Source organism: Medicago truncatula, chromosome 8 (genome assembly GCF_003473485.1).
Source record: "Medicago truncatula cultivar Jemalong A17 chromosome 8, MtrunA17r5.0-ANR, whole genome shotgun sequence".
NCBI lineage: Eukaryota > Viridiplantae > Streptophyta > Magnoliopsida > Fabales > Fabaceae > Medicago > Medicago truncatula.
In genome coordinates this window covers 20,227,779-20,243,193 of record NC_053049.1, presented here as the reverse complement: position 1 = coordinate 20,243,193, position 15,415 = coordinate 20,227,779, and the positions used below count along the sequence as shown (strand labels likewise).

Below are 15,415 nucleotides of genomic sequence, written 5' to 3'. Positions count from 1 at the left end.
TTGCCTACTACGCCTATAGTGTAGCAGAAGGGGTGTTTATATGTAGAATAGGCATTTGCATAAAATTCCCGAACCATGTTGTAGCTTATCTCCTATGGAGGAGTCGCCAGAGTTTCCCAGTTCCTTGAATTGATGATTGCAACTACTTGCCTTATTTCTCCATTTGGTTTGAAGACAAAGCTCTTTACAAAGATCAATCGCCTAGATTCCAGCTTCTTGAATCTCAGTTGATTTTTCGGACCCTTGAATCTCCTTGAATCAAAATTGAGCAGGTTAAATTGAGATGTCCCCCTGACTAGTTGACTCTCTTTGTCGTTTTTCAGAATTCTTTGTCCTTAGCTTATCTCTGTTCAGTAATTTACTTGGAATGTATCTCGCCAAAATGATAAGTATATGAGTTTACAGTAGGCCAAATATCATATACAAGTTAGATGTTTATAACAAATTAGTCTTTTAAATTTTGTATTACAAATTGGTTTTTTGAATCATAAAATATGTGTCATTATCCTATTTTCATCAAACGTAGTTAAATAATATTTATGTAGACGTTTAATGTTTTAAGTAGGTATATTCAAATTCATCACTCTTAGGATTCATAAGTATGCTATTCAGCCTTGATTTGAAACAAAATTTATCAAAGCAATTCTAACACACGCCGAATTAAGACGCCAAGTTGCCTAATCATTTTCAATAACTTGTTAACCGGTTGTATGTGTTAATCCTCTTTTAATTCTACCTTTTTATCTTATTTTCTGGTTATTGATATCTTCACTGTTGAGTGGCCAGTACCCACTGAAGGGCAAGGAATCAATCCCGCATTCATATGAATCTCCATCAACAAATTGTTTTTCTTTTCAATTCCAACACAGAAACACCATCTTCTTTCAGCAACTAGTAGATTATATGTTTGAATGGTTATATGTTTACATCACCATTCAAACATAGCCGGTTGCCGGTTTTTTATTTTTTTTAATAATAGCCACATGGACCAATGGGTGAGGAAATATCCAAAGCGTTTATTGGAAGTAATCATGTTTGATGTCATAAACATTTATAGACCTACCGCCTCAACGTTAAATGATTCATTGGTACTTTTTGACAAAATTGGTTGAAAAAAGGGAATAATAATGTACATATTCTATGACTTAGAAACATCTAACTTAAAAGAACACGGGAAGTATTTCAAATATTTAAAAAATATTTCAAATACTTAAAGCCTTTACAATAATACAAATAAAATATTTAAAAAATACTTTACAATAACAAATACTAAAAATTACTTCATTTCATTATAGCCAATAATATTAGAGAGGAAAGTCATAATCAAATAACTAATAACACTAATAACCCATGTTCTATATGATTTGCATATCCTAATTATAAATGTTAGTTATAGTTGAATCTGAATTCACAAAATTATAGACACAATAGTCAGAACTTCAGATACATCAGATGGTGCCTCATTTACAAGATGCTACTTTTGATAGTTTTTCCAACTATAAATTGGTATATAATTTATTCACCTAGTCAATGTAGAATCTGATATGGTCCTTCACAATTTGATCATAGGAACTAACTTTTCAAAAGTTCTCGAAGCATATTTCTTGCCTCAGCCAGACCGCGTGAGCACGAGACTTCTTTAGCCCATATGTTCTGCATGGGTTTCATGTTCACCATATGTGTAAGGTATTCATTCTTCAACTGTGCAACTTCCTCTGAATCCATCACACTAGCAACTACATTCTGCACAGATTAGTTTAAAAACCTTATTTAGCAAAAAAAAAACATTTAAAAGGGGCCAAATAAAATGACTGCAAAAATGCAAGATGGAAAATAGTATGATTTGTACAATTAACAGACAGGGAACAACAGGCTGCAGGTAATTATCATAGAAAGTCATACCAAATCGAATACAAAGTATTCCTTATTTATAAGCAAATTAAGATATTTCTTGAATTTGGCTTGGGAAGATTAAAGTTATATAAAATTAGCAACATATATTATTTCTCAACTTTCTATTTTTGTATTTTACAAAAGGTGATAAACTAATGCTATTAGTATCCATGTCTGATAAACTCACCCATGTTCTTCCTACACATGCATTGAAGATTATGTACTTCATGAGGCTTTCGTCGGAAGGGTTAAGAGCATCACAAGAAGCACCAGAAACAGCAAGATCTTGGTATGGAAAATTAATCAGCGATCCACGGTTTTTCACAGTAATTCTCTTGTACTTCTTCAAAATTCTGGCAAGATGACAAGATGTAGTGGGTTCATGTTGAAGTCTTAATAAGGTTGCTGCCCTCTCAGCATTAGCCCAGCAATAACATGATGATGACCCATCATCTGCATGAAACACAATGTTAGGATAGAAGATAAGAATTTAGTCAGAGTAGTTAGTTGATTAGTTTGAGAAAATTAGCATTCGTAATAAATAGAACACAAGCGCAGTGCTCTATTATAGAGAGGGAAACCCTTGGGGAGAGATCTCTTGCCTATTCTTTATTATTCTTTTAATAATATTCTGTTTTCATTCAATTTTTGGTTCATAACACATGAAATACCAACTATTGCCTACCATGTTGTTTAAGAAAACACCCATGTCAACCCAATTTAAAGACAGCTTGTTCGAATTCATGCATGACGAAACCTTGGTTCTAAGTATTGTGCAACTCTAGTCTAATAAGTTCATCTTATCCTGCAAATTTGCTACCAAACAAAACACGATTGCCACTTAATTCCAAGATCCATTAGGTCAATTACTATATTTTCACGCAACAAGCCCAATTGTGAGGGACATGAGGGGTGATATTGTGTAAAACTCAAGTCCATATTGAGTAGAGATAAGGTTTGAAAGGAGTTTAAAAAGAATGTGCATCCATCAACATACAAGCTAGTTTTGTGGGGTTGAGTTAGACACATTCCAAATTGTAGTCGGAAACCTAAGAGTGAAACAAACTCAACATTAGAACCAAGGAAAGAGACTCAAGCAATCCAAAAAGTGGATGCAAGTTTTGAGGAACAATTTATTCATAAAAGGATGTCTACTAAACACTTGGTAGTATAAAAATTTCAGAAATTAAACCACATTTGACCTACAGACTACAGTACATACAGGTTCAGGGCATGAAAAGTGATTAAGCGTTCTTAGCAGTCTTCCATTTACTAACATGTTGAGAGAACTTAATTATTAATGCAAATAACTTACCCAACAAAAAACAAACAAGTGGAATGTCCAAAAGAATCCCTTTAGAATTCATTTTTGCTTTTGTATATAAATTCGTAGTCTTCCTCTCTAGAACTAAAACAATAACGGCAACAACCTGATCACCACAAACAGACAAATTAATTTACATTGACACTTGTGAGCATAAATATCCAGAGATATATAGGGAAAAAAATACCCTGCATCGAAGCACTATTTGCTTTTGACTCGGGCACTGAGGCAACTGGGAAATCAAACAGGGGAAAGAATCCTGAGACACGCTATATGCATCTTTTAGAGGCCTTAAAGTGTGTAATCTGTTACTGCATGGTTTATCATATACTTCTATCGAATTTATTTCGATGAATGACACAGGAAGCAACATAAACTTTTGGGCCCTGCAGAAGAATCAAAATCCAAATCAATATTTTTGCAAAAATCAAACAATTTATGGTACCGTTGGAAGGATGAGTCCTTCATATACACATGGGAAAATATAAGGGCACAATTGAAATGACAGAACAGAGTAGCAAGTAAAAGTACTGACAACATCATAATCAGTGAGAAGTATTATTTGAAAATAGTTCACAGCTGCCAACATTATTCCTCTCCTTAACAGTGCAGGGAAACAAGAACAGGATCCAAATAATTTTTGGATAAGGTGTCCTATGCATACCTTGCATCAAGGATCCGATGAAATGTTGCAGTTACACCAGGTCCGAAACCAGTCGGAAAAGCATGTTTACTTATAGAACCAAAAATATTTACCTAATAAGAAGTATGAGGCATGATTAAGTTGCAAAACAAAGTATAGAAAATAAATACATAGAGAATATATAAGATGGCTTTGCAGTTACAACTTACAACATTATGATGCACTAAAACATGAATACAGAAACTTCCTTTAGCCCCAACAAGGCCTTTCATTTGAAGAGCATCAAGGCTTGCCCCACTTGAGCATGAATTGCAGAAACCGGAGCTGATGTCATGAATGCCAACTACATTTCCCTTGAGAGAAATCAACTTGCCCTCAGGAAACACGAAGTTTGAACTCTGAGGTTCAGAACAAAAATTAGGCCAAGCCACTACAGTCCCAATGTTGAAACAAATATTAGCACTCAGTTCTGATGTTTCAAATTTTTGAATTTGACCATCTTCTGATTCTGTTACATTATCTTCCAGGAGACCTGTAAGGTTGACAGGTAGATAAAGACAAACATCCGAACAGACACTCGAAGAATCATCATTGGAACTCAGCAGTTGCTGTTGAATTTGAACTTTAGGTCGAACCCCATCAATGGCATCATCAGAAATAAAAGCAAGGCTCCATATATGTTTTCCAGAGTCAATAAGAAAATTAGCAGTACCACTGCTGCCAAAAGCAGCATCATTTGTGGCACTGAAGCAATCTTTTGCATTATGTTCTATGATGTAATAACCACCAATATGCAACAACTGAAAAGAAGTATAAAGTGAATTAATACTCAGGTTCACATCACAAAAGAGAGCACCTAGGTAAGCAAGTTAAAGAGAGAAAATTACCTGATACTTTAAAAAACTATCAGATGAGAACTCAAGCAAAATTTTCCTTGCATTAGGTTTTGAATTAAAACACGTATCTTTACTACGTGATGTAGAGCGCAACAGAGCCTGGTGAACCACATCCTCATTTTCGAGGCCTCTAAAAGTAACCGTACACAATATATCAGCAGAACTCAAATCTTCCAATTTTTTGTTCTCTTTTGATTCCTTAAAAGTATTAGAGCAAGCATTCAGCTCATAAACAGATGTGTGAAACTCATCCTTGGATGTATTTACTGATTTCTTAATAAGTTTCTGCCTCTTGGAGGAAACTCGCTCTTCATTATTATCACTGAAACAAGATTTTGAAAGTTCTATTGCCTTGTCCCCATAAACATTGCCTGGATGTAAAATTTCCTCCTTCCCATCCAGCAATAAAATGTAAGGCAACAGTATAGCTTCAACAAAAGTACTTGACTTGTTGGAACTAACATTATTAGAATACTGCAATAAGTGAGATAGGGGCATTAGCAGTGCAAATCTTTTAGTGCATACTATAAAAGAAAATTAGAACATTGCTGATACTCTATAGCCATAGAACACTTTACAATGGGCACTGCAACTCATTCTAAAGTTATAGAAATAAAAACAAACACATACTTTCTATACTAAAAGATCTTTGCAATGGCACGTCAGCATGTTTTTTAATGGATTTGAAGCAATTCAACAACTCTTCTCACTAGCTATGCCTATTTCTGTCTCTAGACATTGATAATACTGCACAGTGAGCTTGTTCAAAAATATTGCAGTGAGTTCCTATTTTGTTATTAAATCATATTGTCCGCATAAGGTTTGAGTCAGTATGTATGTGTTTCATCCATGTTTCAAGTGAAGCCGATGAACTTTCAATTATGCTTCTATGATAGAGATTTTAAAAAAAATCATGTCCGGGCATCTGCCTAACAGCTTATATTAGGGTTTCATATATTATGCTCATTGACGAATATAATGAATATGGTACTTCATCTTGCTCGACAGGTATCTTATTAACAAGAAAATTTAACCCTATAAAAGTGGATGTCGAAATTATCATAATAAGTTGGGTCAAATAATCTATTAATTATACACAAAGCAGCAAAAACACTTAACATATTATATCCTGCTAGCCAGCCAAATAACAACAAGAGAATTCTTGAGAAACTAAAGCTTGCAGGATATCTATTCTGAGAGGGTTAACACTATCAATTGCATGGCATTAGTATAAGTTTATATTAGTTCTATTAACTGATCTTAAAATATTTACATCTGCAAATCTTATATATTTTTGTTTTACTTTGCAACTGCCCAAGTAAAAAAACAAGTAAAATAATTACCAAATGCAATTTTCTGACCAAATATACAGCTGGAAGATACCTTTTCTTGCAAAGGAAATTTGTGAGACACTCTAAGAAAATGGTAGGATCCAGATTCAAGCATCTTAGCTTCATTCTTACTATTGATACAAGGGTAAAGAGGAGATTTTCTGCATCTAACATTCTTCCAAAGACAGTAAACAGTAATCGATGTGCTAAATCGTCTTCCCACTTTGGTACAATTAAAGATCATTCTGCATGATAATGATTCACTAAATTCCAACTGATCCACAAGTTCGTCTATGCCATCCATAATAACATCATAGTTTGTCACCTGGAAATCCAAAATAATAGAAGTTGAAATACAAACTTCTGAGGACACAGTATAACTTTGCGGGAAAATTATACCATTACAAAAGTCATCTGCGGCCTAAAGAATATGTGAAAATTACTAATAAGGGTTCACAAGATAAAAAGGGAAGGTAATGTGGACGCAAAGAGAAATTTGACCTCAAATATGTCATTGGAATTCCAAGTCAAGGGAAGGTCTGGTATAAGAACATCAATGCCACCAGTAGCATCAATCAGTTGTAGTCTTCTAGTCAATGGATCAATCTGAGTATTTAAAGCAAGATCAGGAGAACTCAAATATGTGTAGTACATATGCAAATATTACCTAAGATTAATGTTCAAAAAAATGTGCTGCTCCATTTTTAAAAGATCAAAGAAAATATTTATGAGTCACATTACAACGTACAAAACAGAACCAATAAAGCCATCGCAAAATGTAGTTTACATTCAAATATTGAGATAAAAGATAAACTAAACTAATAACCTTTAGATATCCATGCAAAACAACGCCTACGTCTTCACTTGAAATGATCTTTCTACCTGATCTACTATTATATCTGGCTTGACGCGGTAAAATACTGAAATGATTGCCAACAGACAATAATTTACATGGACTTTCTGACTTTAGCATTCTTTGTAATGTGTTTATACAGTGATGGATGAAGATAGACATTGTTACTACCTGTAAAAACATTGTAGAGATGGTAATTTAAATGTATATGTATATCCTTCAATGTTTAGTAACAAATAATACCTTCTGCCAGGAAAAAACAAGATAATTTATCAATCCTCCCCACTATGTTCTCATAGGCCCCCCAAAATAATAAATATATATGTTCTAGTACAGAATCAAATGTCATACTGTAGCAGAAGCAAATTTAATATAAATAAAAAATACAAGTAAAATACCAATTTCAGGAAACCGCAATGCATTTCTCTACCGCAGCCATTAAAGTCATGTCTACACAGCCCCATGAAAGCACCACGCTGCCAAAAGAAAGCATTACAAGCCAATTTGGTTTCAACAAAGTTCTCCCAGCTGCTAATTTATTAACATACCTCAGTTTGAAATACTGAAGTAGGGAAGAGCGAACTGGCATACATCTGAGCTAGCCCTTCATTCTGGAAAAACCTTGCAACAACAACTCATAAGAATTGAAATAGAACATAGAGAATCTGCCAAGCTTAGAAATCCTTGAATCCAAAGAAAGTAGATTACATGTTTTGATCCCAAAATCTCCTTGTCAGATAAGCTACCAGCAAACTTTTTACGGAAGTTTGAAATGAGAAGTAATACCCTGAAGAGAAAAAATAATAAAATAAACATTGCAGCAATCTTTGAAACTCTTATATTCCAAATTGAATGATCTAAAAGGAAGACAAACTATGCAATACCAGAGTCTTGCTGAAAATGGTAATGACTGAATGAACTTTTCTAGCATACTTGTAGACTGCAAAACTACATTACACCTGCATTGCTATAATGAATTATCAATTTATCTCTAGAGGATATGCATAGACAACCACACATTTAATAAGTCAGAAATGTTCAACGAACAATTATTATTATCATCACTTGCAAGGCATACAACAAATCAGAACATGGTCATGAATGATTTCAGTTAGTTGCAGTTGTTTGCATTGGTCTAATTGAAAACAAAGAGAAATATGAAAGAATAGGAGAGAAATCTCTCCTCCTCCTCCAAGGGTTTCCCCTTCACAATAGTCACTATTCTTTTCACAAATTGTTTACAATGTCAACGTTTACAATGATCAATCATACCTCTCGTTATCCTTGTATTTCACTATTTATACAAACACTTCTCCAACAAAACAAATAACAAACTAGTTGCGACCTTAATAGGAGCATTCATGCAACACAACCTCAAACAAAAGCAAACACAATATAGGTAGCAACACATACACAGTTTCCAGTGGGGAGAACGATTCCACGATAATGCTAGTCTTGACGCATGCCCCAAGAATAACAACTTTAGTCCACGAAAACTTCGGATTCACAAAATGAACATTTCTCACAGATATCTACACAATACAACCAAGAATTTAATGGTAAAGCTAAAAAGTCTTAAACATCAGCAAAGTATAAAACAATGTCTCATAACAAATTCGTCATTGAACATATCTCGTCTATAAAACAATGAATTTACACTTCACTTACAATGGAGCCAACTCGTAAACCATGCATCAAAGTATGTAGTTGATCGGTTAAAAGAAGCCACACATCATTATCCAACTCCAAAGCCATCCCTTTCATGTAAACACCTCTAATTACACCAGTATAACAACCACACTCACCCTTTCCCTTAATCTCACTCTTCAATCTCGGCCTCAATTTCTCCAAACGCGGACAAACATGCAAAACCGTCTCCTCCAAAGTCAAATACATCAAACAAGACTCCTCCTTATTTATATAAACCAATTTCTTCTTCAAACCCGAAACAACAACACGATTACCAATCAGCTTCGTCATCACAGGTTGAAACGTCGATGCATTGCCACAAAAATACAAAATCTCCATTTTGGTAAAAGAATGACCATTCATATTATCAATTTTGAAAGAACCATTCCTCAAATTGTTTACTAAATCCTTAGAACTACATAATCTACACTCACAACACAACAATTGTACTAAAAACCCTAATGTGTTAACCCTAGAACCCAAATTCAAATTGTATTCCAGTTTCGCGCTACTCGCAGGTGTGATGCACGGGACAGTTGAAATAGGAGTAACTGACTCCACAACTCCATGAACACCCCTAAAATACTTACCACCAGCAATGCTATTACTCCCCGGTAAATTCGGAGTAACAGGAAGCGAATCCACAAGATTTGATTCGTCGTTGGGATTGAAAAAACACCATTTGATAATCTCCAAGAAGCCGGTATTGCTTCCATTGTTTCCAGGGTTTTTGAATGGGATGAAATTCCATGCTGTTATGCGGATTTGTTTACCGACAGCGGCGAGGCGGAAGGAGAGGATGTCACAGCAGACAGTGGCGGAGGCGTCGGAGAATTTGAAGCAGGAGCAAGGGAAATGGTAGGGAGGTGAGTGGTTGGGTAGGGTTAGGGTACCGAGGATGATGGTAGGGCGGTTGAGGGTGGTGAGGATGCGGTGGTCGGTGGTGGGGGTGTGAGATTGTGGAGGAGGGTGTGTGGATAGAAATGGGAGAGAAGCGGAGGCGGTGAAAGGACGAGAGAGTTGAAGGAGGTTTGAGAGTGTAATCGTGTTTGGGTGTTCCATCGGGATACGCGCGCCAAGTGTTTGTGAGATTGTTTCTCTTTTGTATATAACTTTGACGGAAGCGGGAACGAGGGATTTTTCGAATTTGGAATTTGAAATTGAAATTGAAATTGCAATTGGGATTGGAATTGGAATTTAGCTAGATTTATTTTAATTACTTTTAATTGTGTTTGTGTGTGATTATTTATGCTTGTGTGTATTAATTGTCGTCGGGTGCATTTACGTGGATTACCGTATTAGAAGGTATTTTAGTCATTTGACGGGTAAGGGTAAAATGGTAATTTTGGTGAGAATTATTTTAATAGTTAGTGAGAACCTTTATTTTACTAAGTTACTAGTGTAGTGATTAGATTTTACCGTTAATGACATTTTACCGTTATTAATTAAAATATCGTTTGGAGTGTAGTAATATTTTTGGTTTGAATAGAAATGGGTTAAGCCCACTAAAAACTAAGTTAAGCCCATTAGTAGAGATAACACTAGGGTTGTGTTAGGAGAACCAATTCATTCATTTCACAAACATTTCTAGAGAGAGAAAGAGGTGAAGAGAAGAGAAAAAGGGTTTTGGAGAGAAGAACTTGAAGAATCCAATTGGGTAAGCTTAGGAGCTAAATTGAAGCAAGAGTTTGGGTTAATCTTCTTCTAAGGTAAGGGGGTTAGTTATTATCATAATCATGTACAATTTTTGCATTTTCTCATGTTATATGAAAATGGGTTGATGAACAATTGTGGCTAAATTCGTGCTCTTGTTGTAATGTTATTTTCTTGTGCATGAATTGATGATTATGGTATGTTTGTGGGTGAAATTACATGTTTCAAAGTATGTATAAATGTTAAGTTATGAAATTATACTTAATTGATGAAATTTGATATGTTTTGGTTGAAATGAGATGTAAATCATATGTAATTGATGTTGTTGTTGCTGAGATATGTTGTTGAGTACGATTTGAGGCTTGGGTGTTCATATACCATAATTGTTGATGAGAAATAAGATGTTATTGGTGGTTTTGTGAAATTGGTGAAGTTGAGTTAAGTGTTCATGTGAAGGACCAAATTGAACTTTGATATTTATGGTTGTTGACTGAAATTTTGTTATTGTTGGATGGATTGAACCTAGGAGAATTTCTGTTTTCATGTTGTGGTTATGTTAGTTGAGTTGTTTGGGAGAAAACGGGTTTTTCGTGTGAAATGTCGATGTTTATGTGTTTTCGCCAATAAGTGATTATGTGAGGTTTTGGAAAATGACTTTTGGGATGGTTGAAACATGAAATTTTTGTAAATTATGATAGTGCCAAGTGTTAGGAGCATGTAGGCGAAAACGGCATCGAAAACGGATTAACGGTTCGATTTTTATGCGCGAAAACGTAGAAGTTGAATTTTGCATAGTCTGCTACTGTCAAAATCATAAAGCGATCTTACAAATCGTGAGGTGATTTTGACAGAAACAACAAATTTTCTGCATAGCTTGATGTTGTCGAATCATGAAGCGATTTCGCAAATCATGAGGCGATTTTGACAGCAACATCAAATTTTTCTACTCAGTCTGATGCTGTCAAAATCATGAAGCGATCTTACGAGTCATGAAGCGATTTTGGCAGCCTAGAAACCTTAAAAATGCAATTTTCTTTGATCCAATTACTTCCAAACTTCTTCCTAAGTGTAGGGACTTTATCCTAATTATCTAGGGATGTTTTTATGGAAGAAATAGTTTTGTATTAAGGGCTTAGTGAGTCCTTGTGTTTTCTTGACTTTAATGAGACAATTATGATATGATCTTTGCAAAACTTGAATTTAAGTGAGTTGGCCTATGAAACGTTGATGTATACACTACTGCACTCATATGTGATTTGTGTATATACATGGTTGAGGTCCTAGAGTTTATTTATTTGGTTTTAGTTCATTTGTTCTAATCATGTAAAAGGTGATATTTCGGGTGGGAATGTGAAAAGTTGTGAAATGGGGTTTTCATACGAACTTAAGTTGTTCTTGGATTAATGTTTAATGGTCCGGAGGCAACTTAAATTCATGAATACATGATTGGTTAAGGTTGCTTGAGAACTCTCAACTTGTCTATGTTGTTTTGTCTTGGGAATTGTCAATGTTGGCCGTTTGCCACTTGACACGGTCTTTGGTCGGAAATGTTTCTTGAACTAATTGTCTTATGAATTGTGGTGACTATTCTTATATGGCTAAGTGAAGTTGTATGAATGAATGATTGTATTGGATATGATGTTTATCATGAGATATGTATGTGATCTTACTTAGAATGTAAGGAATGCTTGAATGGTGAAACTATATGTGATAGTTGATGTTGAATGGTTATATGTTGGATATGATATTTGTCATGAAATGTTGTATGTTCTCTTACTTGGAATATGAGAATTGTTTGGAATGGTGAAACTATATGATATAGTTGATGTTGAATGACATTGTTGATTATTGATAATCATGTTGATGTGTGATGGTGAATACTATGATTTAATTGTGTGTGGGCATGTTTTCTTGGTAATGCAATGTTGTGGAGATAATCAATATAATTGGGTGTTGTCCTATATATTGAGTTGAGATTGAGAATTGTTGTCGCATTATCGAGTCATTACACATGTCCATGCATCATAGTCGTTGTTGCTGTAAAAGGGATGACTCTTTTACTTCGAGATTATTGTAAGGCAGGTGTGAGCCCTTACAATCGATGTGCAAGTGGCATCGGAAGGTGAGGACCTTGTTGAGATTTGGCACCACATGCATTTATGTGTCAATAAGTGCATATCATAACATGAGTCTTATGTGAAATTTGTGATTGGTGATTGTTCATGAAATATGATTAATGATTATTCATGATGTATATGATTGATAATTGTGTATGAATAACTGTGAATTGATAATTGTTCATGACACATGTGATTGGTGATGATTGATGTGAAATATTGGGGTTTGATGTAAGTATTGATGTGGGAATATTATTATTGATCAAATGTATGATGTTTATATTGAGATATTCATGTTAACTGTTATTTGGATTATGATAATGTAATACTTACCCCCAGTGGATCTGTTATGGACCGCCTGCCTATCTGTATGGATGGGTAGACGTTGTGCAGGATTAGATGCTTGGTGAGTTCTTGTGCTTGGTGGATATCTGGAGCTTTCTCCGATATCGGTGTTTAGATGTTTAGTCGGCTCTGATCTAGACTTAGTTGTGTCAGTCTAGATTATCTTTTACTTTGGTTTTTGTTATGTTTGGAGATTACCCGTTTGTTGGGATTTTTGAGATGCATCTATGTTGATGTAATTTATTTATTCTTAACATGTATATTTGAATTTACTCTGGTTTATATTCCGCTGCGACTGTTGAGGTTTATATACATGTTTATTGGTTTTTGAATTTTGAATGTGGCGTAGCCTCTATTTCTTGAATAAATGTATTATTCGCATGTTTAATTGCTTTAATAGAAGTAGGGTGTTACACCCGGCAAATATAAGTCATTTGAATTTTCGTCCATGAAATCACTAATCTTTCCATCTTGTAATTACAAATATTAATCACTTTTTTTTTAGGAAAAATATTAATCATTTGAAATTACGTTTTTTTGCTGAGGTGGAGAGTCATAGCGACGTGGCACCTATGTGTCAAGTGGTGACTGGGTATGACTATTGCCACTTCAGCAAAACAAACATGGATGGACAATTTTGCCCTTAATGAGATACCACATGTGGGAAAAGACATTTTTGCTCCTGTCTACATCTTTTTCTTATTCCCTATCAAACTCTTCCTCTGTAACACAATTTGGGGAAAATGAATTAGGGTTAGGTCAATTGAAACATGATTTGGGGGGAATTCATGATTGGAACTCAATTGGCACTAAGAATTGGTGATTGGAACTTGATTGGAAATGGAAGTCGAACTCGTGACTGAAAGTTGTGGAAGTGAAAAACTCAGGTACAAACATGTTCGATTTTGAAAAACCACTTAAGTATGTTGTTCGATTCTAGATTTCTTGTTTGTTTATATTCTTGTTCGATTCCCTAAAGAATTTTTGAGAGAGACCGAGACTTCTCTATAGCCAAGTGGGGCGAAAATTGCTTTTCTAACATAAGAAACTTCCTATTGACACAAGTGAATGACGCTTTTACCCCAGCGACAGTTAACAACCGTTAGCCTAAGCGCCGACAGTTAACAACCGCTGGCTCCAACGGCAGTTAACTGTCGTTCACACATGTTAACAGAACCAGTGCAGTCTGCACTGGTTTTTTCCAGGAAATTTGTCATGTTTTACCTATAATTTCAAACGGCAATTCCGGAGGAAATCAAACCGAAACAACAACATCCAGCAATCACAAACATCAATATTTCATAGTTTATCAATTATTCGGTAACATTAAACAAAACCGATAATGCGTTAACGTTTCACAATTGTTCGAAATTCGTCAAATTTTCCACATTATGCAACACATTATAAGTAATGTACATTAATTACTAATAAATGTGAAACTCAAATATATTGAAATATATATATATAGTTAAAGGTTGGTTACATATCACCCAAAAAATTGGTCATTACATTATATATCCAAAAAAATACGTCGGCGCGTATCGACCAAAAAATGGATTAACACCGACCAAAAAGTGTTATATTTCATCTAATAAAAGCAAATAATCTAAATGCTCCAGAACATCTTCAAATTCGGTGTTTGCTTTAACCGGAGTGTCATCAAACATAATTGGATTGTCTTGATTTGTTGGTTTCTTTGGTAGAACCGGTCTCTCTTTGTCTTCAATCTCCATGAGTGCTCGTAAACGATCGTGTTGATCCAAGAATTCATAATCCCATGTTTTTTCCTCATCGCTCCTATGATTTCTCCACTCCGTGGATGATGGAGGTAGTGGGCAACCATCTTTCAACGAAAGAATGACAAAATGATTTGGGATTAAACCAATAATCCTTTCTGCTTCCTGAATGCAACAACCAAGTAGTTGTACAGGATTTGTGTGCTGAAGTTCACATATAAGTACCAATTCATTTTTGAATTCCACAATTCCTTGTCTAGATGTTTTTGAAATTCTTTTTACAACAACTTCTTCCCCTATTGCCAAGATTCCCTGAAGTCGTAAAACAAAAGGACACAATTTAGGTGCATTTCCTTAGATAATTTTAACACAGCTCCTAACTTAATGCACTTTTTGTAGTTATAATAATAAGCCTTTTGAAAATTATGAATTTGAAGAAATCATGGATACTACAGTTAAGAACTACAAAAAAAAAAAAAATACCTAAAAAAATGCATATTAATTTTGTCCAAAACAATAAAGACCAACCATAAAAACAATATGACCACATTAGAAACAATTTTTTTTGCAAAATGAAGATGGTACTATATTTGTAAGCACATCCACAACATAGCACTCCACTTTGGATGCTTAAACATATCTCTTTTGTCTATATCACTCATTTTACGGTAGTACTTAATAAATACTGATTCTCTCCAACCCAGCATCTCAAAAGAAATTACTAAATAGATCCCACAAGTAATTCTATATCATTACATTTGAACAAAATTTTATTTATTTCACTATGATTTATTAAATGGGTTCCAAGAAAAGTGAAGAGAGAGAAAGTACTTCCATAACCACCATTCTCTATAGGCACCTAAATATTAAACTCTACAATGGAGGTGCCTATTTAACATGGTGCTAAATAGGTGAAGCACCCATCATTAACCACA

The 15,415-nt window shown here is 34.7% G+C and overlaps 1 protein-coding gene across 1 annotated transcript; it reads right to left on the bottom strand.

Moving 5' to 3' along the window:
- Positions 1 to 1,280: 1,280 nt before the first annotated feature.
- Positions 1,281 to 9,728, bottom strand: LOC120577676 (CST complex subunit CTC1). Its single transcript, XM_039829450.1, has 16 exons — positions 8,609 to 9,728; positions 8,354 to 8,472; positions 7,825 to 7,899; positions 7,649 to 7,727; positions 7,489 to 7,551; positions 7,339 to 7,416; positions 6,914 to 7,111; positions 6,589 to 6,693; positions 6,140 to 6,412; positions 4,748 to 5,230; positions 4,070 to 4,660; positions 3,882 to 3,973; positions 3,405 to 3,603; positions 3,209 to 3,323; positions 2,081 to 2,346; positions 1,281 to 1,743 (listed from the first exon to the last, which is right to left on the bottom strand). The coding sequence occupies exons 1-16, from the start codon at positions 9,689 to 9,691 to the stop codon at positions 1,573 to 1,575; spliced, it is 3,990 nt and encodes a 1,329-aa protein (XP_039685384.1). The 5' UTR covers positions 9,692 to 9,728; the 3' UTR covers positions 1,281 to 1,572.
- Positions 9,729 to 15,415: the final 5,687 nt, after the last annotated feature.

Excerpts from the sequence above, each read along its gene's own strand:
- LOC120577676 (XM_039829450.1), bottom strand. The coding sequence starts at position 9,691 with ATGGAACACCCAAACACGATTACACTCTCAAACCTCCTTCAACTCTCT. Across the intron at positions 7,112-7,338 it reads ATTGCGGTTTCCTGAAATTG|GTAGTAACAATGTCTATCTT; the intron begins GTATTTTACTTG and ends ATGTTTTTACAG. Across the intron at positions 6,694-6,913 it reads TTTTGCATGGATATCTAAAG|ATTGATCCATTGACTAGAAG; the intron begins GTTATTAGTTTA and ends TTAAATACTCAG.